At 37.8% G+C, this 23,785-nt stretch overlaps 1 protein-coding gene across 4 annotated transcripts in view; it reads right to left on the bottom strand.

Moving 5' to 3' along the window:
• Positions 1-23,785, bottom strand: part of FAM13A (family with sequence similarity 13 member A) — a 313,318-nt gene that overhangs the window by 279,161 nt on the left and 10,372 nt on the right. For all 4 annotated transcript variants that reach the window (XM_052641719.1, XM_052641721.1, XM_052641720.1 and 1 more), the window contains exons 2-3: positions 20,408-20,597; positions 12,599-12,808 (exon numbers count right to left, since the gene is read on the bottom strand). In XM_052641719.1, coding sequence (XP_052497679.1) covers positions 12,599-12,808; positions 20,408-20,597 — 400 coding nt within the window. The remainder of the gene's footprint in view (positions 1-12,598; positions 12,809-20,407; positions 20,598-23,785) is intronic.

The following is a 23,785-nucleotide window of genomic DNA, read 5'->3' as shown; positions in this document are numbered from 1 at the left end:
ATGGCATGAATGAAAAAAATCACTAAATATGGTCTCCAAAAGCAAAAATAAGTATGATGGGGAAACTATATCTATCTCCTCCTGCCCACAAGCATTCCCGCTTCCTCTGATGGAAGATAGATTCACTGGTTCACTCTACTTCAGCAGCTCTGACAGCAGTGCACCACACGTGGACCTTAAGAGTCATAATTTACCTCCTGAATCTTCGTTCAAACATATCAGCAGTGAAGTAAAGACTTTATTAGCATAACATTTATTTTCATACCAAATAATTACATGAGATGTGAGTTAAGATCCCTGAGTTGGGAAGATCCCCTGGAGGAGGGCATGGCAACCCACTCGATCATTCTTGCCTAGAGAATGCCGTGGACAGAGGAGCCTGGCAGGTTACAGTCAGACACGACTCAAGCACCTTAGCACCCACAATAATACTGAGAATCTGCAATTTATATTGCTTTTCCAGAAATCTGGGGTAAATATCACCTTTACTGCCCACCTGCAGCTATCCCACAGATAAGACTTTCTCCATATAAGATTAATAACTGCTCCATACATTTATAATGTCCAGCCTAGCACTGAGTAGGCAAGTATGAGTGCAAATGTGCCTAAGAAGATGCCTTTTGATGTTTTCTAGAAACAACGTTCATAATAACTATCATTGTTTGCATTACTTATTGATTCACTGATACCTAAATATAAAAAAGGGTATCGTATTCATTCACATCCTTACATTGATATTGGTTATGACAATGTCTCAAGGTCTCACATCATAAATAAGAATGAGCAGTGCTTCTATCTTGGGCACACTTATTCCTAATGTATACTTATCCATACTATGTGTGATGTTGATCACCCGCTTTCTGTGTGTCTGACTGTCTCTAACACCAGGGATATAGCGCTAAAAAAAATGAACATCATGTTTTCATTAAGCATATTCTATTTGGGGAAAGAGGGACACGACTGAGCGGCTATGCACTGCACAATGCAGATATATTAAAATATTTTAACCATTTCAGAAAAGTGTGGTTACTTCTAGAACTGAATTGGAATAAAAATCAGGATGTGTATAATTTATGAACCCAAAGAGCTTAAAAAAACTTTGTACATGGAATAATGGTTAATAATTGAAACAGTCATCATTTTCCTTAATATCAATCTTTTCCTAGGAGAAGAACTAACTTTTCCTATTAGTGAAAGTGCCATTTCAAATTTTCATGTTTCTTACAAGATTTTCATTATTGGCTGAATGTGACCTCCCCCCCCTTTTTTTTTAAGCTAAACCATGAACAAAAAACTAGCACACAGTATGTGTGGTATACAGGTAAATGACTCAGCAGCTGAAGAAAACTGTACAACCAGAACTTCTGTTCCAGATTAGGTAGCAAACACTGAAGCATGTGACAAGTATTTGCTCTCATTAAAAAGAGATTACAATCATAATCAGCAATAATGGACCTAATCACGGGATGGCACCCTACACTTATCTAGACATTCATCCAAGTGCTTGTCATGTGCTTTGACTTTTTGATGGCCAGGAAGTTATACCGTACATACAATCTTAGCCTCAAATAGAAAAAAAAAAAAAAAAAAACAATTGGCAAAATGTTAATCTCTACTACAATATATCTCAGGGCCATGGTAAGGTCAGCTATTAAAAGAACCAAAATATTTAGCTTCATGGCGCCAGATTATTGCAGTAGCTTTTTATTTCCTCATTAATGCTCACACAAGGATTTATGAAAATTTGCTAATCTATTAGAACAGTGAGTTGCTGCTGACTCTGAAGCTGGAGAAAGGCCACTAGCTCAGGAATGTGGACCGCCTCCAGAAAGAGAAGCCAGCAAGAAATCAGGGACCACAGCCTCACAGCCACTTAGAATTGAAAGCTCCCCAAAACTCAATGAGCCTGGAAGCAAGAACTCGGGCTGACACCTTGGTTTTGACCTTGTGAGACCTGGAGAAGAGAAACCAGCTGAGCCTACACAGTTCTCATAGAACAATGAGATGGCAAGTATGTGATGTTTTAAGCCACTATATTTCTGGTAATGTGTCACAGCAGCAGCAACAGCAGTAGCAATCTCACACATCTCCAGCTAGAGATGACTAGACTGAAACAGAGACATTCAGTAACTTTTCCATGTTCATACAACTACCAAGCAGCCAAGCTGCAACTCAATTCCTGGCAGTCTGACCTCAGAGCACAGTCTGACCAGTGCATGCCTACAAAGCTCCCTTATGAGTATCACTATCACACAGAATCTAGCACTGTCTCAAATATGTCAATACTTAACAAATGTTTCTTGAATCAACAAATAAATAAGCAGAACTGGTGAGGAGTAGCAGGAAACTACTACTGGGAGTAGGAATCTCCATTTATTTACAATCAAATATAACATCTTAGGTCCCAGGGTATATGTGGGGAACAGCATTTTAATAAAAGACTTAATTTCTGGGCACAAAATGCTTCATAAAACAACTAAGAATAAACAAAACACGAATTCTGTTTCTTTCTAAACATGCAGAAGAATGGGGAAAATTATCATAATATGCCAGCTATCCTGGACTAGACTGAGTTTTACCTCTGCATTTCATTTCTCATGAGTGGAACCATGTCTTTTTAGAGTGATGAGAAGTTTATATACATAATTCTATCTTATGATTAATGCAATTGGTATTTTTCCATGTGAAAGGAGAAGTTATATTTTTACAGTTCTCTTGCAACCCTTGCCCATGACCAAGTTCTCAAATCCTCACACAAATTTCTCAAAGGGCAGAATGATAAAGTAACTAATAAAAATTAATAAGTGACAACCTGTTCTTAGACGTTATTAATAAAACTACAAATCTTATCATTCTGATTAGCTCCTGCAAGATGTAGAGTTATGTTTATTGCCAAATTAGCCTGTATCTAGACTGACACTGCCACTCCCAGAATGGACCTGCCTGTGAAAGCAAAGGTAAAGGGTACAGGAAAAACAAGAACTAGATGATGCTTTACATTTCAGTCCTATAACCAAAAACTAATGCTCAGTGACACCAAGTAGTACATCAGCAAATCTATGCTGCAGACATTCACTGAATGCCTGTCAGTGGGGATGAAGACATCAATTAAAAACATAGCAAGCATTTAAATAATCGATCCATATAGCAAAATTGGGAGCTCACATCTAGGCTAAATGTGAGACACAAGGGTGTAACAGCTGAAGATTTTCTTTATAATGTAGGAACGTCTACACACCAGAGAATGGGAAAAGCTATCATTCCAATATAGGAGGGCAGCCTCCCACAATGACGCTAATCTTCAAAACTACGGGCAATATTGCTGCCAATAAAACTTGGCTTTCTCCATAAAGCTAGTGCTATAGTAAGTGGGCAAAGTACAGTAAGTAAGTAGTTTCAGTGCAAATAGTGTTACTACTGTTCTACCTAATCCCCACTACTGAACCAGCTGACACTATTGCTCAGCTGTAAGTGGACTGGACTTATTTAATGTCCTGTGACTTAAACCATTACCCAGAGTTATTTAAGGTTATTTTGGATGTCCCCTTCTTCCCCTGAAGTCTTCAAATTGTTTATGGACTCAGTGTAAAAGTTGACTATGCTCATGGGCTCAGCAAAGCAGGGGCTCAAGGCAAAGCTTAACATGGTTCAGGTAGAGCTGGAGGTGGCTAGCAAGCTGGTCACTTGGCATCCCTTCAAACTGATACCATTTAAACAATAAACAAATTTTCAGTACTTTATGAATTGATTTTATTGATACAGGTTGTTTTAGCTTTTTTTTTTTTCTTTCAGTAAGTCCCTTGTTGGCTGTTTTCTCTTTTCCTCTTCCAGCTCAATCTAAATAAGACTTCTTCATGAAAGCATTCACGAAGAGTGCAGAATTTACTGAAGATTTCACTCAGTTTGTGATAATTCATTTCCAAAACCCCCAACAGACATTATTTTTATGGCCCTGGAGCTTCTGGATCTCTCTTTTCCCCCTTCAAGCCTATAATTTTCATGTTATTACAAAACTACTGCCTGTACTATGAGGATAATGAAAGTGAAAAACACAGACAATAACAGGTATTGTTGATGATGTAAAGAAACTTCCATTAATTGCTGATGAGAATGCAAAATCGTGCAGCTACTTTGGAAACTTGTTTCTTAAAATGTTAAAGTCACCATTTGGCTCAGTAGTTTCACTCCTAGATAGATACTCCAGAGAAATTAACACATATGTCCATATAAGAACTTGTAAATAAACGTTCATAGCAGCATTATTCCTATGAGCCAACAGGTGAAAACAACCCAAATGCCCATCAATTGGTGAATAACTAAATACAGTGTAGTATAGTCGTTCAATAAAATACTACCTAGCCATAAAAGAACAACACACTGCTTATGTTCCAAGACGGATGAATTTTGAAACTTATGCTAAGTGAAAGAGGACAGTCACAAAAGACAATATATTGTGTGATTCCATTTATAAGAAATGGCCATAACAGACAAACCTATATAGATGGAAAGTAGATTACTGTTTGCCTTTGACTAGTAGGAGAGGAGGGGAGAAGTTGGGAAGGAATGGGGAGTATATGCTAATAGGCTTGGAGTTTCTTTTGAAATGATAAAAATATTTTAAAACCAGATAGTAGTGATGATTGCCCTGTCTGAATACATTAAATACCACTTTAAATTGTACACGTTAAAAAAGGTCAGTTTTATGGTATGTACATTGTATCTCAAGAAAGAATAAGGCAATTCTATTGACTTTAAAATCCAGTGTAGGAAAAGGTTAGAAGAGAACTTTCCATTAAAGATGAGTTTATCTACTTTTCCTCTTCATATCTTGCTAAGATGACAGAAATTTTTAAAGGTGTAAGTCATCAAGGATAAAGAGAACACAGCTGAAAAGACAAGAGTAAATGAAGATTTCAGCAAATTTACATACATGCACATTCACAACACAAACATACCTCAAGACCAGTTGTTCTAATGCAGAATAATTTTGCTCAGTCTTGACCTTTCCAAATTTGCATAATCCCACGCATTACTTAACACTATCTCACAATGTCAAAGGCCATTAAGAGGAAAATATTTATATGTACTTAGTAAACCAAAAATCATCTAGCTATTAGGATCTACAACCTTAGAGATCACAGGGAATTACAAATAAGAAAGGCTTTTTTTCCTGTCATGTGGATCTGGATGGAAGCAGAACTAACTGGAATATCATAAAAATGTATAAAGTCATGTGTGGAAACCTGCGTTTCCTGGCACCACATTTTCAATTTATTCCAGTAGAGGTTTCACACATCTGAGTGACTGGCAGCTTGGGCAGATGGCAATGCTTTAATTCTGCTCTGTGTTTAGGTCTTCACCCAGGACAAAATGCATAATTTATATACTTAGCATTGCTTATAGAAAACCTAAAAGGCACACACTGAAAATGCAAAGGGCTTAGACTTGGAGTTTAATATAATGATTGTTTTTCATAGAAACAAATGTGTGAGTTTAATAATTTTGAAAGGAAAGAACTTCTCAGTAAGAAGGAATGAACCTAGGGAAGGAAATATTTCATTTTTCCTATGGTGCTCTTACTACCCCAAGGGGTAATGACTTAATAACTAGTACATTATAATTTGCAAGGCAAAACCATTCAGCTCACATCAAACAATGCCAGTGACACTATGATATAGAATAGACAAAAGACAGCCTTAACTCAAACTTACCTAGTGAATTCCTCACGTAAGGAAAAAAAAAATAGTGCAAGGCTCAAGCACCAAGTCAGCAAATGAAATAAGCTTTCTTTACAATCAGGCATTATGCTGATTAAGATAGTGTTACTAGAGTGGTTTTCTTACGAAAAACAGATACAATCTAAATTATCAAAGCTCATAAGCTAAAATTCAGAGGCACTTAACTCTCACACATTGTTTACACAGCTGCTATTATAAAATTCTCCCCATTTAAAATCAAGCATGGGATGGGTGAAAGGTAAAGGAGAATGTCCATTTAAAGAGACAAACTGATCACATATTCTTCCCAAAACCCTACTTACATGACAGTAAAATGATGCTTAAAAAGTGTAAGCACCCATGGGCAAAAAAAGAACAGCAGAGAAGACAGAAGGAGAGGAGATTTCAAAGCCATTTGGAAGTGAATGCAAAGGACTGAAAACAGACTGCATGAAAGCCTGTCAAGCTTCAGGCAGCCTCCACCACCCCAGCACCCAGGCAAGTGAGCCAGCAGGCAAGAGTGCTGAGGTTTAGGCTCTGCATAACGTCAGTGGATTCTTGGACGTCTGAAACAGCTAAGGTCTACAGTGAGGAAACAGCTGAAAACGTGACGATGAGTGAAAATGTGCTAATAAATAACAGGCCCATTAGCATACTTCCCATCTCCCTCCTACTCCTGCTCAAGGAACTCAATAGCTGAAGAGAAAAATATGCCCACATATTGACATTTGTGGTTCCCCAATGAAACAGCTAGATTTTCCTCTATCCCCACCATCTAATCCTCCTGAAGTGAAGTACACCAGTAGACAAGCCCACTGGTCCACGTACAAAATGCTACTCCTAAATCTCGACAGCCAAAGATCCTCATATGTTTGAGTAAAGAGAGAAAAAGAAATCCCACAAACAGAAATACAGCGGGGAGGAAGACCACGCCAAAGCCACATAAACAAACATCCCCAAAAGCCTTATTTGTATCTCAGAAAGAAAAACAAAGTACTTTGAAAACATAATAGAGCATGAATATGTTCGATATTAAAGTCAAAGGCTAAAATTTTAAAATAAAGTTAGAAAATAAAATTGATTAAATTTCATAGAAAACAGAATTTAAAGACAATAATCAAACCTCTACAGGAACAATAAAAGATAATACAGGTACATTTCCAAGACCAAAAGACAATATTTTCCAGGCTGAAGGGATCTGCTGAGTGTCCAACACAATAGAGAGAAAAGACTGCCAGGAAGGGCAGGTCTGGGAAGATTTCGGGGAAGGAGGCTCAGGGTGACACCTACTACTGGGGTTCAGATGAGAGAAGAAGAAAAAGGGTCCAAGAGCAATCTCCCCAGAAATAAATAATTGACAAATTATTTCACATTTTGAAAAAAACAGGCAATGGTGGATGCATTGGAACAATCTAAAAAACGCAGCTTATTTTCATCCAGACAATTCCCTATAAATCTAAGAGATAGTAACATCAGGCAATACACTTCACACAAGTACACACCCTTATGTAGTGCTAACAAGGCATACCTTAATTAAATACATACAAAAATTATCAGCTAAAATTGCGGTAGAATGATACTGGAGTAAATAACAGAGTAACATAGCTAATTTTGCACTAAGCAGAAACAAAGAGATAACATCTGGAAGTAATCAAGATAAAACATTATATTATCAAATGGAAGGAAATATCAAAAGAACAGCTAGACAAGTGAAAACTGATTTCCTCTGGGAAAGAAAATTTAGGGCAGCCAAAGCATGTTTAGGGATTTACTATGTAAATCTTTCTCCTTTATTTAATTTTTTAATAAAACCATATGCACATATTAGTCTGACAAAAATATTTCTTTAAATAAAGGAAAATGTTAAAAGCAATATGATGAATTTTATCAAGTAATAAAATTACTTAAGAACGTGTCACTTAAATGTTACTGACAAACCACCAAACCCATTGCGTTAACCACTCATTCCTCCCTCTTCCCTAACACACACTATGTTCACTGTTGCAATCACGTACCTCTGTTTTCCAAACACGTTTGTTTTTGTAATCCTTTCTTCCTAAAGCACACATCATTTGTGGTCATTCTACCAGCCCTCCAAAAGTCCCAGTTCAAGTATCACTTCCTTCTTTCATAAACCCTTCTTATCATCTGATTTAGTAAGGATTCTTCCCCTCAGACTCACTTTGTTTTCTATATCCTGGCTTTCTGTGTACCTGCTCTATTCCTCTAATAAACCTGAAGGCTCACTGTTCACAAGACAGTATCTTACTTTTCTATGTGAGCAATAAAATATCAAACAATGCCTTTGCGGGTGTGTATGCTCAGTTGCTCAGTCACGTCCGACTCTTGGAGACCCCATGGACTGGGGCCTGCCAGGCTCCTCTTGCTCATGGGATTTTCCAGGCAAGAGCACTAGAGTGGGTTGCCATTTCCTCCTCCAGGGAATCTTCCTGATCTAGGGATCGAGCCTATGTCTCCTGCAGCTCCTGCATTAGCAGGCAGATTCTTTACCACCGTGCCAACTGGGAGGAAACAATGCCTTTACCTTAATTTATGATTAAAAAAATTTTAATCACTGATTTCATATAAAAGAGTCCTGTACTATTTGTAACATGCAATATTTGCAGGCTCACACTTTCATTAAAATTATATAAAACATTTCAAAAAATAAAAATTGATAATTGATAGCTATTCCAAAAATATTCTTGATGAATTTCTGGAAGATTTGGTCCATTTTGTGTGATTTACCAGGCAGAACAACCACCAAAAGTTCAAGCAGTTTCAATTAATTTGGGCAAGATTTTTGAAATTTTCATTTAACTCCAAACTGGAACTCACTTTCCCCCCTTTCCTTACTCCTCCTTAATCATTAGGCAGGTAGGTGCATTCACTCTTCTGTAACTTTTGTAATTTTTTATTTAGGAAACAGGGACAGTAGAATAAAGGGGTTAACTTTGAGGTTAAAAGTTAAAAACTTGAAGGAAATCACACTAAATGGTTCATCTTTATATAACCAGGAAACCAACGGGTGGGACCAAGGGCTGAGGATAAACTGGTACATAAGCATGGGGATGGAAGGTTGCATTAAAACTCTGGATCCCTGTGTGTCACCTCTAGAGATGATGATATAATCTGTCTAGGATGTAGTGATCTCTGGGATTTTTCAAAGCTTCCCAGACAATTCTTATGGGCTGCCACAATTGAGACGCACAACTTAATGTTTATTAAATATATGGTACATGACCAACACTGTTTTAACTGCTTCAGTGGATAAACTCAGTATCCACAACAAGCTCAGGAAGTGGACTCCATAGTAGTAAAACTATGTGTGGTGGTTTTTACAGTGTCCACAAAGTCTGATACTTCTTCCTTCAAAAGATGGTGCCCAATTCCTCTCCTCCTGAATATGCTCCTAGTGAATATAATGTAGTACAAATGATGCTATTTGATTTCTGGGGCTAGGTCCCAGAAAGGATGGCTTCCATCTCTCCTGATGTGCTCACACTCTGGGGGAAGCCAGCTACATGTTACGAGAACACTCAAGTAGCCATCAGGAGGTGCTCACAGAGAAAAGAACTGAGGCGTCTCACCAAGAGCCAGCACTACACTGTCAGCCATGTGAACAAACCACCCTGGAAGCAGATCTCCCAGCTCCAGTCAAGCCTTCAGATAACTGCAGCCCTTGGACAACTCTTGAGAGCAACTTCCTGACAGAAAATACATGTTTAATGCAGTTTTCAGACAACTGCTACGTAGCAATAGCTACCTAATATACTAAGACACAGAAAGGTTAAGTAACCGTCCATACTAACGCAGCTGGCAGCAGGCAAACTAGTCAGAATGGACCCAGAGCCCATGCTCTAAACCACAGGCTGTAATTTCCTCCTCCAAAATGAATCTTATTTTCTCTGTATCTCATTAGAGTTGATGCTTGAATCAAAAGATCTTATATAAATAAAGTATCTTCTAGGTATTACACACTGAGTAGTCACTAACTAGCGCCTATCATCACTAGAAGGAATAAATTCTTACAGAGAATCAATATTAAAATACAAACAATTTATGGAAAATTATACAAAAAAAATAATACCCAGTAGTATTTTTTAGACAGCGTATCATTTATTTTAAACTCATTCCTTATTCCTATCTCTGCTAGTCATTAAAGATTTCTAAGGAAAAAAAAACATCAGTTCCATAGTAATTAATGATTTCTATTCTAGACAGTATTTAATTAGCATCCTCTGTAGGCATTTTACTAATTAATTTTTATTTTTATTTTATTTTTTTTTTACTAATTAATTTTTAATAATACATACACCAAATTGTGATAATTAAAAAAAAAAAAAAAAGCCGTGCTATGGACTGAATTCTGTCCCTACAAAGTCACAGGTTAAAGCCCTGGGATTTCTTTGGAAGGAATGATGCTAAAGCTGAAACTCCAGTACTTTGGCCACCTCATGCGAAGAGTTGACTCATTGGAAAAGACTTTGATGCTGGGAGGGATTGGAGGCAGGAGGAGAAGGGGACGACAGAGGATGTGATGGCTGGATGGCATCACTGACTCGATGGACGTGAGTCTGAATGAACTCCAGGAGTTGGTGATGGACAGGGAAGCCTGGCGTGCTGTGATTCATGGGGTTGCAAAGAGTCGGACCTGACTGAGTGACTGAACTGAACTGAAAGCCCTAAACTCCAATATTTGAAAGGGGTAATTAAGGTTACACGAGGTCATAAAGGTAAGGCTCCAAGACCCTCTTCAGATTCAATGCAATCTTATCAAATTATTATGGCATTTTTCACAGAACTAGAACAAAAAAGTCTTGAAATCTGTATGGCTAAACACAAGGCCCCAAATAGCCACAAAAATCTTGAAAAAGAAAAATTCAGCTGGAGAAATCAGGCTCCCTGACTTCAGACTTTATAACAAAGCTACAGTCATTAAAACAGTATGGTATCAGCACAAGAGCAGACACATAGATCAGTGTAACAGAACAGAGAGCCCAGAAATAAACTTGCACACTTATCAACTAATCTATGACAAAAGATGCAAGACTATGTAATGGGAAAGGACGGTTGCTTCAATAACTGGTGCTGGGAAATCTAGACAGTTATATCTAGAAGAATAAAATCAGATCATTTTCTCACACCATACAAAAAATAAACTCAAATTGATTAAAAACATAAATCTAAGACCAACACCGTAAAACTCCTAGGAGAAAACACAGGCAAGACACAAACTGCAGCAGTATTGTTTTGGATCTATCTCCTAAAGCAAAGGAAACAAAAGAAAAAACAAACAAATGGGGTCTAATTAAACGTAAAAGCTTCAGCATAGCAAAGGAAACCACTGAAAAAAAATGAAAAGACAACCTATTAAATGGGATAAAATATCTGTAAAAGATATGACCAGTAAGGGGTTAACATCCAGAATATATAAATAGCTCATACAATTCATTATCAATAAAAACCAAATCAATTAAAAAAATGGGCAAAAAGACCTGAATAGACAGACATTTTTCCAAAGAAAACAAACATATGGCTAACAGGAATATGAAAAGATGTTCAACATCACTCATCATTAGAAGTGCAAATCAAAACCACAATATGCTACCACCTCGTACTTGTTAGAATGGCTATCATGAAAAAGACCACAAACAACAAACGTTGCTGAGGAAACAAACGTTGCTGGAGAAAAGGGAAGCCTTGTACAATATTGATAAGAACTGGTGCAACCACTACGAAAAAGAGTATAGTCTTTTAAAAAAACTAAAAATAGAATTACCATTATGATCCAGCAATTTCAGTTCTAGATATACGTATATCCAAAAAAATGTAAACACTAATTTGAAAATACACAACATGTAGCCCAATGTCCACAGTGGCACTGTTTACTATAGCCAAAATATGTAAGCCAACTAAGTGTCCTTTGATAGATAAATATGTATATACATATATATGTGTGTGTGTGTATATACATATCTCAGCCATAAAATAAAATGAAATTTTGACATTTGCAACAACATGGATGAGCCTGGACAATATTATGCTTAGTGAAATAAGTCAGATAGAAAAAGACAAATATTGTCTTATCACTTAAATGTGAAATTGAAAAACATAAAACAAATGAATACACATAACAGAACAGAAACAGACTTGGAGAAATAAAGGACATCCCAGTAGCTACCAATGAGAAGAAGGACGAGATAAGGGGCAAGACAGGTGGGGGTAGGGGATTAAGAGGCACAGATTATTACAGATAAAATAAATAAGGTACAGGATATATTGGACAGCACAGGGAATATAGCCAACATTTTATAATAACTTTAAATGAAGTATAACATATAAACATTTCATTTTGAATCACTATGTTGTATACCTGAAACCAATATAATATTGCAAATGAATGCTACCTCAAAGAAAAACAGATGCTTAAGAACCTCTAAACAATCAATTTTAACTTCAACTATATAAAACAAATACTATCTTAGGACTCAATATTGCTTATGAGAAAGCACACTAGTGACTTTTCAGTCTCAAAGGACACTAAGCAAACACAATTTAATCAATATTCCCTACACAGAATTTAATGCCTCAGTCTTAGTACTTTGATGGCAGTCACTAACTAGTCAGAAAAGAATTTCTTTGGCCCAAAAGCACCAGGGCTTTTAACTACGATGTTATTTATATATTCATATGCCAACAGTCTTAGAAATTATATTTAATAATAGCATTTCATAATTAATTTAGTATTATTTTAGGGTAGAAGGTAAAGATCTAGAATAAGATACAAGGTGACAGTAATGGAGAAATTGCAAATATTTAAAATCTGTTAGGTGAAAAATAAAATTGCTTTAATTCCTAGAAGGATTTGGTGTACTGACCCTGTAAGAGCTGAAGGAAGCGAGGCTGCAGCGTGGAGGTGATCACACTCTCGGGCAGCTCCCTCAGGAAGAGCTTCAACAGGCTGGCCGCCGCACACACGTCCCCATCTCGCCCTAGCTCCACGGGCACCCCGCTCTCAAACTTCCATCGAAGCTGTTCCACCACCTTGACGTTGCCATTCACCCGGAAAAGGCCTTCCTGGGTGAGTCCTGAAACAGCCGAGACGACACACAGAAAATAAACAGAGGTCTCTCACAAATACAAACTCGAAAGGACAGTAACAATCAAACCTCAGTATAAAATTTCCTGAATAATTATCAAGCACTGGAAGGTTTTCACATTTTACAAAAATGTTTTCTTAGAATAATAAGTTTTCCCATTTACTATATATCAACCCGAAACATCATATATGATTGTTGTGAAAGCTGACCTCTAAAAATAAGGTCAGGACACAACAAACACAGAACACACACAACAAAGAAATGTCATTCATATCATCTTCTACAGTATACAACAGAAATTTACTCTGGGCTCCAAAAACAGCTTATCATTTTGAGAACAACTATTTAAAAAAGAATAACATGTATGTAAGAAACTTCTTACCTGTATGTGATTACCTTTGAAATTATTTGATAAAGAACTATTACTTCTTTAGTAATCAATAAATACAAACTGTAAGACTTAGAGACTGTAAAGTAGTTAAGAAAAGATCTTGGCCTTTAGCCTATTGATCTGTGATTATTAGTGTTAATTGGGGTCAGCTGAGAAGGCTTCACGGAGAAGCCTCGCATTTACTGGGGCCTTCTCCAGTGCTCTACCCTTTTTCTGTACTTTTAATTCTGTATTCTTTCTCTTAAAGAGGGCCACAGAAGGATTAAGCCTCACAACCCCAAAAAACGTAATCGATCCCTGACAAAGAGAAACCAATACATGAATAGAGAAGCTGAGAGAGGAGAACAGAGAGAAAGGTAGGCAGGTGAAAATATGAAGTGTTTAAGGCAAAGAGTCATGGGTTAATAAAATGGAAGAAATGGTAAGTATAGGGTAATGCATGTCAAGACAAGGGCAAAGACTGTATCATAATTTATCAATGGAGCATTAAATGTGTGCTTGACTGTGGGAGACAACATAAACAAGGTTGAAAGAAGACCTAGCTAGTAAGTAGAGAACGCAGAGGGCAGAGAGCTTGCCTTAGGGTGACTACAGTCTACGTAAGGCAGTAAGACAGAGACTATGGTGGGAAGGGAGTGGCAAGGAAAGAATAAAGATGATTTGGGAACTTGGTACATACAAAGAAAACAGACAAGTGGGGAAGGCTGAAAAGGAACTTTAATATTTGAAAACTAAGGATTCAGGGAAAAGTACTGTAAAGAATGAGGTGGGGAGGGGGTTGTGGTGGAAGGGTGGCAGCTGGTTTGAGGTAGAGGACAATGATTTCCAGCTCAGTGTGCTGGGTTCAAGGAGACAAAGTACCATGAAAGCAAGTGAGTCAGATGGTGGAGGAATGCTGGAGGTGTGAGAAACAATCCAAGAGTAACCCATGGACTCAACTCACCACTGTCTTTTTGAGAGTCCGGTGGTGAATTTCAGCCAACAACCTAAGCACCAAAGCCTGTCTGAATTACTTAGACGGCAGGTGTCTGTGCCTATCAGCCTTAGTGTCTCTCTTTCCTCTAACTGTATTTCTCTTTCTAAAGAAAAAGAGAGCTAATTTCATTTTGCTTTGTAATTTGATAAGACAGTTATGAATCCTTTAATTCAGCAAAGTGCCCTGCAGTATGTTAGGTACTAAAACAAAAAACCAACTCTGAGAAAAAAACTTCAGATACCACCAGGATCCTTATGGAATTTGTCATCTGGTAAGATGTTTTTGTACTTCTACATATACATGTATTATTGGATTACGAAGAACACAAGTATCAAAAATTGATATGAATTTTAGCTCAATTTTGACAAAAATTTGTGGAACCGGAGATGATATTTAAAATATTTCACAATTGGTATGGCTAGGCCACCATGTAATAGAGGAGACACCAGGCTGTTTGTGAGCTAGGCAGCTTCTCAACAGGCCCTAGTGACTGACCCTCACCTCTTGGTATCCATACTGTGTGGAATCCTCTCCCCTCCTCGAGTGTGGTCTGGACCTAGTGATTAGCTTCTGAACAAGAGAAAGTGATGAGGTTGCAACCTCACTTCTGAGATTAGGTTATAAGACTGTGATGTCTACATTGCTTGCTTGCGTTCTCTCTCTGACTGTTCTTGTTTGCTCACTATGATGAATCAGCTGTTATTTTGTGAGCTCCCTTACAGAAAGGTCCACGTGGCAAGGAACTGAGGGCAGTTTCTGGACCAGTCAGTGAGTAACCCAGACCCTCAGGTCAACAGGCCACAAGGAACCGGATTCTGCCAACAGCCACATGAATGAGCTTGGACGTGAACTTTTACCCAGTCAAGTCCTGATATGAATGGTAACCTCAGCCAACACCATGACTGCAGCCTTAAAAGAGACCTTAAAACAGAGGACATAACTAAGCTGTGTCCGAATTTCTAACCCATAGGAACTGTGGGATAATAAACAGTTTTAAGCTACTATGTTTTTGGGTCATCTGTTTTGTACCAACAGATAACTCATGTGATATGCCACTTGCTTTAATACTGCGGAGTATCAGTTACTACAGGGAGACTTCAGCTTAGTCATTTTTAAAGTTTTCAAAGTCTGTTTCCTCTACAAAGCTTCATTTATAACTTCAGAAACATATTCTGGCATCAAGCAGATAGCGCCCCAAAAAAGAGAATCCCATTCCTGGTCAAGGCCCAAATTCTGAAGATATATAACTTGACAATATAGTCCTCTATCTACCCAGCTTGAGAGCCTGCTTTTGGCCCAGCAAATGCCCCTGGATCTGATTTCACAGTAATTTTCTAGCTTTGACCTGAGGTTCCCTCTTCCAACAAGGTTTTCTGACCCTTCCCTCAAATAAATGTACTTTCAGTTAGTAAAAAATAACTAGCCAGCTCCAAGAACTGGCTTTAGTCTTAAACATTCCTGATCCCTGTGGACCTTAATAAAGGACAGAGAAGCTACAAATAGAAATCACTAAAGTCAATACTTCTCAACCATTTTTTCTGCCCTGATTCCACTTATTTGCAGAACTCTCCCCTCAGGAACTTTTCTCACCCAAACAACTCGAAGGATACTTAGTGACTTTCCAATCAGGACATGGCTATTTTACTCTGGCAAAAAGAATCCATATAGTTTTTTAAAGTCCCTTATGAACTTATATACTATACCCATATGAAACTTACCAGACTATACAGTCTCTAATGTTTCCTATTATAAATTTTTAGGAAATGATTACAACAGAAACGTTCAGAGGGAGGAGATGTTCAGAAAGCTTCATGGAGTTACTCTCGTACATTTGAGATTCTGTCACATTTGATTTCATGAGATGTAGATTAATCATAATGAAACATCAATTTAATGGATTAGCAATGCCAAAAAATAACAGTATACAGCACTGACAGCTACAACTGAAGTATTTATTTAAAAATCTAATGAATACATGTATGATCGTATGAATCCATCAACAGAAACCGAACATGCCAGAAGTCAGAATTTTTCTTATTAGCACACTGGTCCAGACAGTCATAGGACAATATGTATGCATATTCTGACATCTGGTGGTAAGTAGAGACTCCTACACTATTTAAATATCGCACAGCATCTTCATGTTCAAGTAGAAGCAATCTAGTAACACAGTAAACAAGATTAGTTATTTTAAAATAACTGATCAGTATACATATGACATGACTCATAACTTCAAGATTTTCCTTTGAATGGAAAAATACATGTAAATTTTGTGGGTTTTTTTTTTGTTTTTATAAAAATCCAAAGTCTATTGTTGTTGTTCAGTTGCTCAGTTGTGTCTGACTCTTTGCGACCCCATAGACTGCAGCACGCCAGGCTTCCCTGTCCTTCACTATCTCCAGAAGTTTGCTCAAACTCATATCCACTGAGTTGCTGATGCCATCCAACCATCTCATCCTCTGTTGCCCCCTTCTCTTGCCCTCAATCTTTCCCAGCATCAGGGTCTTTTCCAATGAGTCGCATCTTTGCATTAGGTGGCCAAATAAAAGTCTATTTAAAAGGTCTTAATAGAGTGCCTTATAAACACTTTCTGTTCTAAAATTCCTTGATAATAGTAAAAGGTTTCCCTCACAGCAAGTTGTTAGATATCTACATTTACATTAAACAACAAAGTATGACCATAATATCTAAATAGTTAATTATACAACCAATCATCCCTAATCCCATATCTGACAGAGTGCCTACTGTCTCACAGGTGCATAATAAATACTTGTTGACTTAAGTTATAAAACAGTTAAACAAAACCAACTGAAGTGTCTTGCCCTCAAACTCCATTTTGTTTTTGTTGTTTAGTGACTAAGTCATGTCTGATGCTTTTGTGACCCCATGGACTGTAGCCCACCAGGCTCCTCTATCCGTGGGATTTCCCAGGCAAGAATACTGGAGTGGGTTGTCATTTCCTTCTCCAGAAGTTCTTCTCGACCTGAGGATTGAACCCAAGTCTCCTGCATTGGCAGATGGAATTCTTAACCACTGAGCCACCAGGGAAGCTCCTCAAACTCCATACCACACTTCAGATTTACACGGGCCCTATGGTTTATTAACTAATAGTTCCAAATACAGAAGGCGGCTCCTGGTTGTCTACAGTGTAATTAACTACATAGCTTTTCAAAATAAAGGGCAGGTGCCTGTCAAGACTCTGATTCAGTAGATCCGAGGTACTGTCAATGAATGTGTATTTTGAACACATATTCTTAACCAGGGTATTCTTAACCCTGGCTAAGAATGATTGACTGAAGGACTTCCCTGGTGGTCTAGTAGTTAAGACTCCAGGGCAGTGTTTCCAGGGCAGGGGCCATGTGTTTGATAGCTGACTGAGCCCACTAAAACATTTAGTTTTGTATTACCTGAATACACCCTATTAAAGTACAATGAAGGGTACACTAAGGAGAAATAGAAGAACGCAATCTCTAATTCAAAATTTGCCCAGATTTTCATACACTGATGGTGTGAAGGTAAACTAGCTCAACTCCTAAGATTATTAGTGCACGTATCTTTTGATCCATAAGCCTACTTTCAGAAGGTTAGTCTATAGGCACATCACAGTGCTTGATACATGGTAAAGGTCGGTCACTGAATCATTGTCTGCAAACATCGAAAGACTGGAATAATTCAATGCTGATCAGGATGCGACAAGTTAACACAGTGACACACATATACATAAAGTGTAACAGCATGCAGAGGAATAAAGGATTAAATGAGGAAAGCTCTTTATGCTAAATGGAAGAGTCTTCAAAATATACCGTTGAGTGATTTTTTTTTTAAAGAAGATTCATAAACAGTGTGCATGATGTGCTAACATTAAAAAGGAAAAGGAAAATACACAAATTTGCTTATATATTCAAATATCTTTGCAAGAACATAGCAAAAAATAGTTTAGTAGTATTGTTTTGGGGAGGGCAAGATGAATGATCAGGGGACAGGGTTTGGAGGGAGAGACTTTTCACTGTATACCTTTCTGAATTTCAAACCACATAAATTTAGTAGTTATTCAATATTGTTTTAAAAGATTAAAAATAAAAATGATTTCACATAAAGTGTTAATCGCTCAGTTGTATCCAACTCTTTGTGACCCCATGGAAGCCAGTCAGGCTTCTCTGTTCATAGAATTCTCCAGGCAAGAATATTGTTGTGGGATGACATTCCATTCTCCAGGGGATCTTCCTGACCCAGAGATCAAACCCAGGTCTCCCCCATTGCAGGCAGATTATTTACAATCTGAGCCACCAGGGAAGCCCAATTTTACATAAGAGTAACCTCAAAAGGCTATTACTTAATCATTGTTGGGTAAAAGGTCAGAATATTGGTGATGCCATAATGAAAATATTATCTTAGGTGGTCACAGTTTGGCATCCAAATGAGAAATACCAAACAATCCTATTTAAGATATTAAATGAATTATCTAGTGATTGTCTTGTATCTAAGTCAGAGGTTACAGTTTTGCTCAATAGTGAGTGTGTAACTAAGTCCTGTCAAACCTTTAACACTACAACACCTGGCTTCAAGATTTTGTAGGCCAAGGGCCCATCTTCCTGCCATGCTGCATATAGCACCGTTGTGTTTAACCTGCTTCAAGTGTTCGAACAAACCTAGAACTGTTCTCTAAGAATCTCACCCTCCTGCAGCTATCTTCCTCTCCAAACACTAACTCCTAGGAGGTAAGAATGCAGTGAGTCCCTGGCTCTTCAGTTTTCAAAGCAAAATACTATAATATTTTCTCATCTACATACCAAATAACCTGAGCAAATGGCTGTTTTTCGATTAACACAAAATTCCTTCTAAGGCCGGAACTGCTGCCATTCAGTCCCTGTCACAGCACATACATGTTCCTACAGAGGAAAGGTGGAACATTTCCCTGCAGCCTCCTCCTCGGCAGGGGCAACTGACTTACAATCATGCCAAGAGTCAGGGGACGCAAACTGCACAAAGTATAGACTATCTTCCAACTCTCAAGTTTTATCTTTAAAAATATCCACAAGTTTCATATTCTGCTCTGCAAAGAGTTTTGTTTTAGTATAGAAATGTTTGTTTCAGCATAGAAAATGAAGATTACAAAGCTCTTCCCTCAGAACAGCTTCTTTCCAAATCTCTTAAAGTTTATTGATATTTATTATAGTTTGGAGCTCTCCCATCACCCTGCCCTCATTTGATAAGCATCATTCTCTCAAATTCTTGAGGGTCTCTTGGAAAGCAAGGAGGTCAAACCAGTCAATCCTAAAGGAAATCAACCCTGAATATTCACTGAAGGACTGATGCTGAAGCTGAAGCTCCAGTACTCTGGCCACCTGACGTGAAGAACTGACTCACTGGAACAGACCCTGATGCTGGGAAAGATTGCAGGCAGGAGGAGAAGGGGGCGACAGAGGATGAGATGGTTGGATGGCATCACCGACTCGATGGACATGAGTTTGAATAAACTGTGGGAAACAGGCAGGAAGGGAACCCTGGTGTGCTACAGTCCATGGGGTCACAAAAATTCGGACAGGACTAAGCGACTAAACAGCAACAACAACATTCTCTCAAGTCATCCAGGTTTTTAAGTCCTATTTTAAATAAAATAATTTAAAAAGCTGTAAAACATACTTGCTCTCACTAACAAAGAGAGGATATGGTTTTCTTTTTATCATTCAATGTTCTATGGCAGTCTGCAATTATTTTACACAATTTCATCATTCCAAAAGTTTATGTCCCCTCCCAACACCACAGTAGGCTATACATAATACTTTCTTTTGCTATTTCTGCTGAGTTTTGAAAGCAATCAACATATTCAGTAAGTTCATGACTGACCTCAAACCGAAAGAGATACTCAAAGTATTCTGTTCCATTAAAAAGGATTGACTCTCAGAGGGAATGAGTCAAAGAGAATTCGGCATTAATATTAAAACAGTGTCTTTCAGTACTTTACACTAGGAATCATTCCAAACTAGAAACCTCAATAACTAAAGTGATTTCTCCATGGTAAGCTGAATGAAGTATTTTCCAAATAATGTTAAACAATCCAAATGCTCTCAACATCCTTTTATAACGGCAGGGTATATTATGCCGTAATTCAATATTCTGATTAAGGTGTTTTAGGGAAGATTCAGGTAATGCATGATGAATTCACACTGAAACGTTCTTTTGTAAAAATAGCAGAGTTACCCGACACGGCTGGACTTACCGTGCGCGGTCAGGTACTCCACTATGCTCCCCACGATCGCTGGAACACCGTTCTCGGTCAGCCCCTGCCGGTGGAGGTCCTGGAGACTGACTCCGAACAGCTTGGTGTAGGTGGGACTGCTCTGCGCGTGTAGTGGCACCGCCACCATCCTTTTCATGTCTTCTTTCAGCCGCACCGCTGTTTTACTTTGCTTAAAATAGCGTGAGAAAAAAGAGCAGTCAGTTATATTTACCACAGGAGGCTGCATGCTTACTACACAATCACCTGAGCTGAAGGCTAAGGACTGGAGGCTGTAGAGGGGTGGTCTTCACTTATTTTTATGTCAGCTCAAACCTCAATCCCTAACAACTCGCAAATGCTGCTCAGTGTTAGGAATGGCATACACGGATATAATGATTCAAAGAAGTGAAAGATAATGAGAAACCTAAAGCCACAACTTAACCGTAACTAAGAGAGGGAGCAATACACGGCAGTATCTAAGACAGATTACTACAGTAACCGGGGGTGTGACTCACAAGTACCTGGTTAACAGGAAAATAAAACATTTGTCAGAACACTGAAATCCCATGCAGATCCTGTAATAGTAAGATGCTACTGAAAATGAAGATTTATCTAGATGTCATCTTAAGGCAGCTTTAATTTGAAGGACTAGAAATATAAATATGTAGAAGGAACACTTGTTTCTCTGATTTGATTTTATCTGAATATCTCACTGATATATTGGCACATAAAATCAACTAATTCTCTTTGACATTCAAAATGCTATAATCTCTGAAATAGCAAAGTTTCAGGTAATCACAACTTAAGCAATTTCAACAAGACTGTACATGTTATAAATAAAAATGCAATTTACAGTTCATTCACGTTATCACAGTGAAAACCTCATATAGGTTTGTTTCTTCCTTGTAACAGAAAAATTGTCCCCAAGGAAGTAATTTAAAAGATAAATTTTAATATGGTTTAACATAATTAACTGAGGGTTGTTTTTAATAAAGCATATGTCCTATGTAAATGTATGGATCTGTGACTCTAAACACTAAAAAGATGGCAAAAAGCAAAAAATTTTATTTGAGGACAGGGGAAGCAGATTAGGGGAAATACACCCTTTTGAGAATGAATGAAACTAACCGAAGTGTCGATATTGTACGTGCAGGTTTACGTAGATCTTACAATCTAAAAAGAGAAACACTATCTCCATCATAGAGATGAGGAAACAAAGATCAAAGAGTTAAGAAGTGATTTGGTAAACGTCATGGAGCCACTCCAGTCCTCTTGCCTGGAAAATCCCATGGAGGGAGGAGCCTGGTAGGCTGCAGTCCATAGGGTCGCTAAGAGTCGGACACGACTGAGCAACTTCATTTTCACTTTTCACTTTCATGCACTGGAGAAGGAAATGGCAACCCACTCCAGTGTTGTTGCCTGGAGAACCCCAAGGACGGCAGAGCCTGGTGGGCTGCCGTCTATGGGGTCGCACAGAGTCGGACACGACTGAAGTGACTTAGCAGCAGCAGCAGCAGCATGGAGCTGGTAAGAGTTTCACCATACTCCATGTTCCTCTCCTTAATGTAAAGTTATATTAACATTAAAGTAGTTTGTATATAATTATAGTAACAAACTATGACAACTACTACATGTGATACATGACAGCTACACAAAGAAAATTCTACAATTGTGATTTTTAGTAGGATTTCTGTAGTTTCATTTTGATTTTGAATCTTACAGTCTACAGAATAACACCCACTTTCACAGATATCTCTTAACAGGTCATATTTGAAAGCCAGATTTCCCTAGTAAAATTCAGCAAATGTATAAAGTTATAAACGAGTTTGAGCAAACTCCAGGAGATAGTAAAGGACTGAGAAGCCTGGCATGCTGCCGTTCACGGGGTCGCAAAAAGTCAAACACGACTGAGCGATTGAGCAACAATAAAGTTGTAACATAGATTTAGTATCTATTAATATTCTAAATAAGGCATAGTGTTAGCTACTACAGAGTAGTATGGGCAAGAACTGTCACTTCTGTTACCAAGGAAGTTATTAAGTCAAATCTGTAACCACTACTATTTTGGTGTGAGATTAAAAATCTCTAACTATCTTTCAAAAGAATACATGGAAAATTTCAGTCAACCAGGTCTATCTGGTGAGTAAGCAGCCAAAAAGTAACCTATAATAATGAAACTTTGAAAGCAGTCTTAAATGTAGCATCAAAAACTGCTGACAAAGAGATCAGATTACACAAATTTTATCATTTTCTTACAGACATAACATAGCATACTGGTTTAGAGCATGGACTGTGGAACCAGACTCTGTTTTGAATCCCATTCCAATATCATTAGCCCTGCAAACCTGAACAAGTCACTTACACTCAGATTCCCCATCTATGAAATGGGGATACCAGGAGTTCCTGCAGTATAGCAATAAATGAAGTTGGAAGGAGCTCATATATACGTAAGAATGAGAAGAGTGTCTGGCACACTTAGTAAGTACCAATTGTTACAGTCATCATCATTATCATCCTTCTTCCAGGAAATTACTCTGATTTCTTCTCAAAACAATTCAGAGATCCTTAACCACTTCTGTACTCAAATGTTTGTGTGAACTAACGACTGAGGTTGAAAAAGGCACCATGGTCAAACCTTGTGGTCGGTAGATAGCCTAATGATCTAATTATTCTCCAAGTATCTCAATTTCTTAAAATATACAGGTATGACTTTTGGAAGATAAAGACAAAATCATTTTGCACATTAGTATCAAAATTTATAAAATTTTTATTAGAAATTCAAAGTTTTCTTAGAAATCCTGTCTATATGTTTAAAACCTAAATTAACATTCTTTCTGCTAACAGTCCTGTTCTTTATTCTGTCTTTTACTCAGTACAGTCAGTATGTTGCGTCTATTAACAGATAGTGTAAATAGGCAATCTTGGCATTACAGCTCAATATTTTCAAGGATGAGACATGTAATTAACCTCACACATTTTGAACTGATTACAAATTAAGCTGTTTACTCAATATAGACCCCTACTACACAGCAAGTTTATATATAATCAAAGCAATAAAGGAACACTTGATTCATCATTTTTAATTGGTTATTTTAGGTTAATACTTTTAAAAAGATAAATACTGTTTTAAAGAAAACACTATGAAACAAAACAGCTATATTTTCAGAGACATACAAAGCAGATTAAGCAGGAAAGTAAATCAACAGAAGACAGAGAAGCTATAAGGTCCAATTTGTGTCTAATTGCTGCTAAAGGCAAAGATGGGACGGGAAACATCGCAGACATCACACCAGCTCTAGGAGGAGTCTGGGGAGGATCAGTAGGAGCCCAGGACTGGACGTTCTTTAAAATCTCCTACAAATATGTATTACTTTAAAG

This window comes from Budorcas taxicolor, chromosome 6 (genome assembly GCF_023091745.1).
Source record: "Budorcas taxicolor isolate Tak-1 chromosome 6, Takin1.1, whole genome shotgun sequence".
Lineage (NCBI taxonomy): Eukaryota > Metazoa > Chordata > Mammalia > Artiodactyla > Bovidae > Budorcas > Budorcas taxicolor.
The sequence above is the reverse complement of the archived record's forward strand: the minus strand, read 5'-3'. Positions and strand labels throughout refer to the sequence as shown.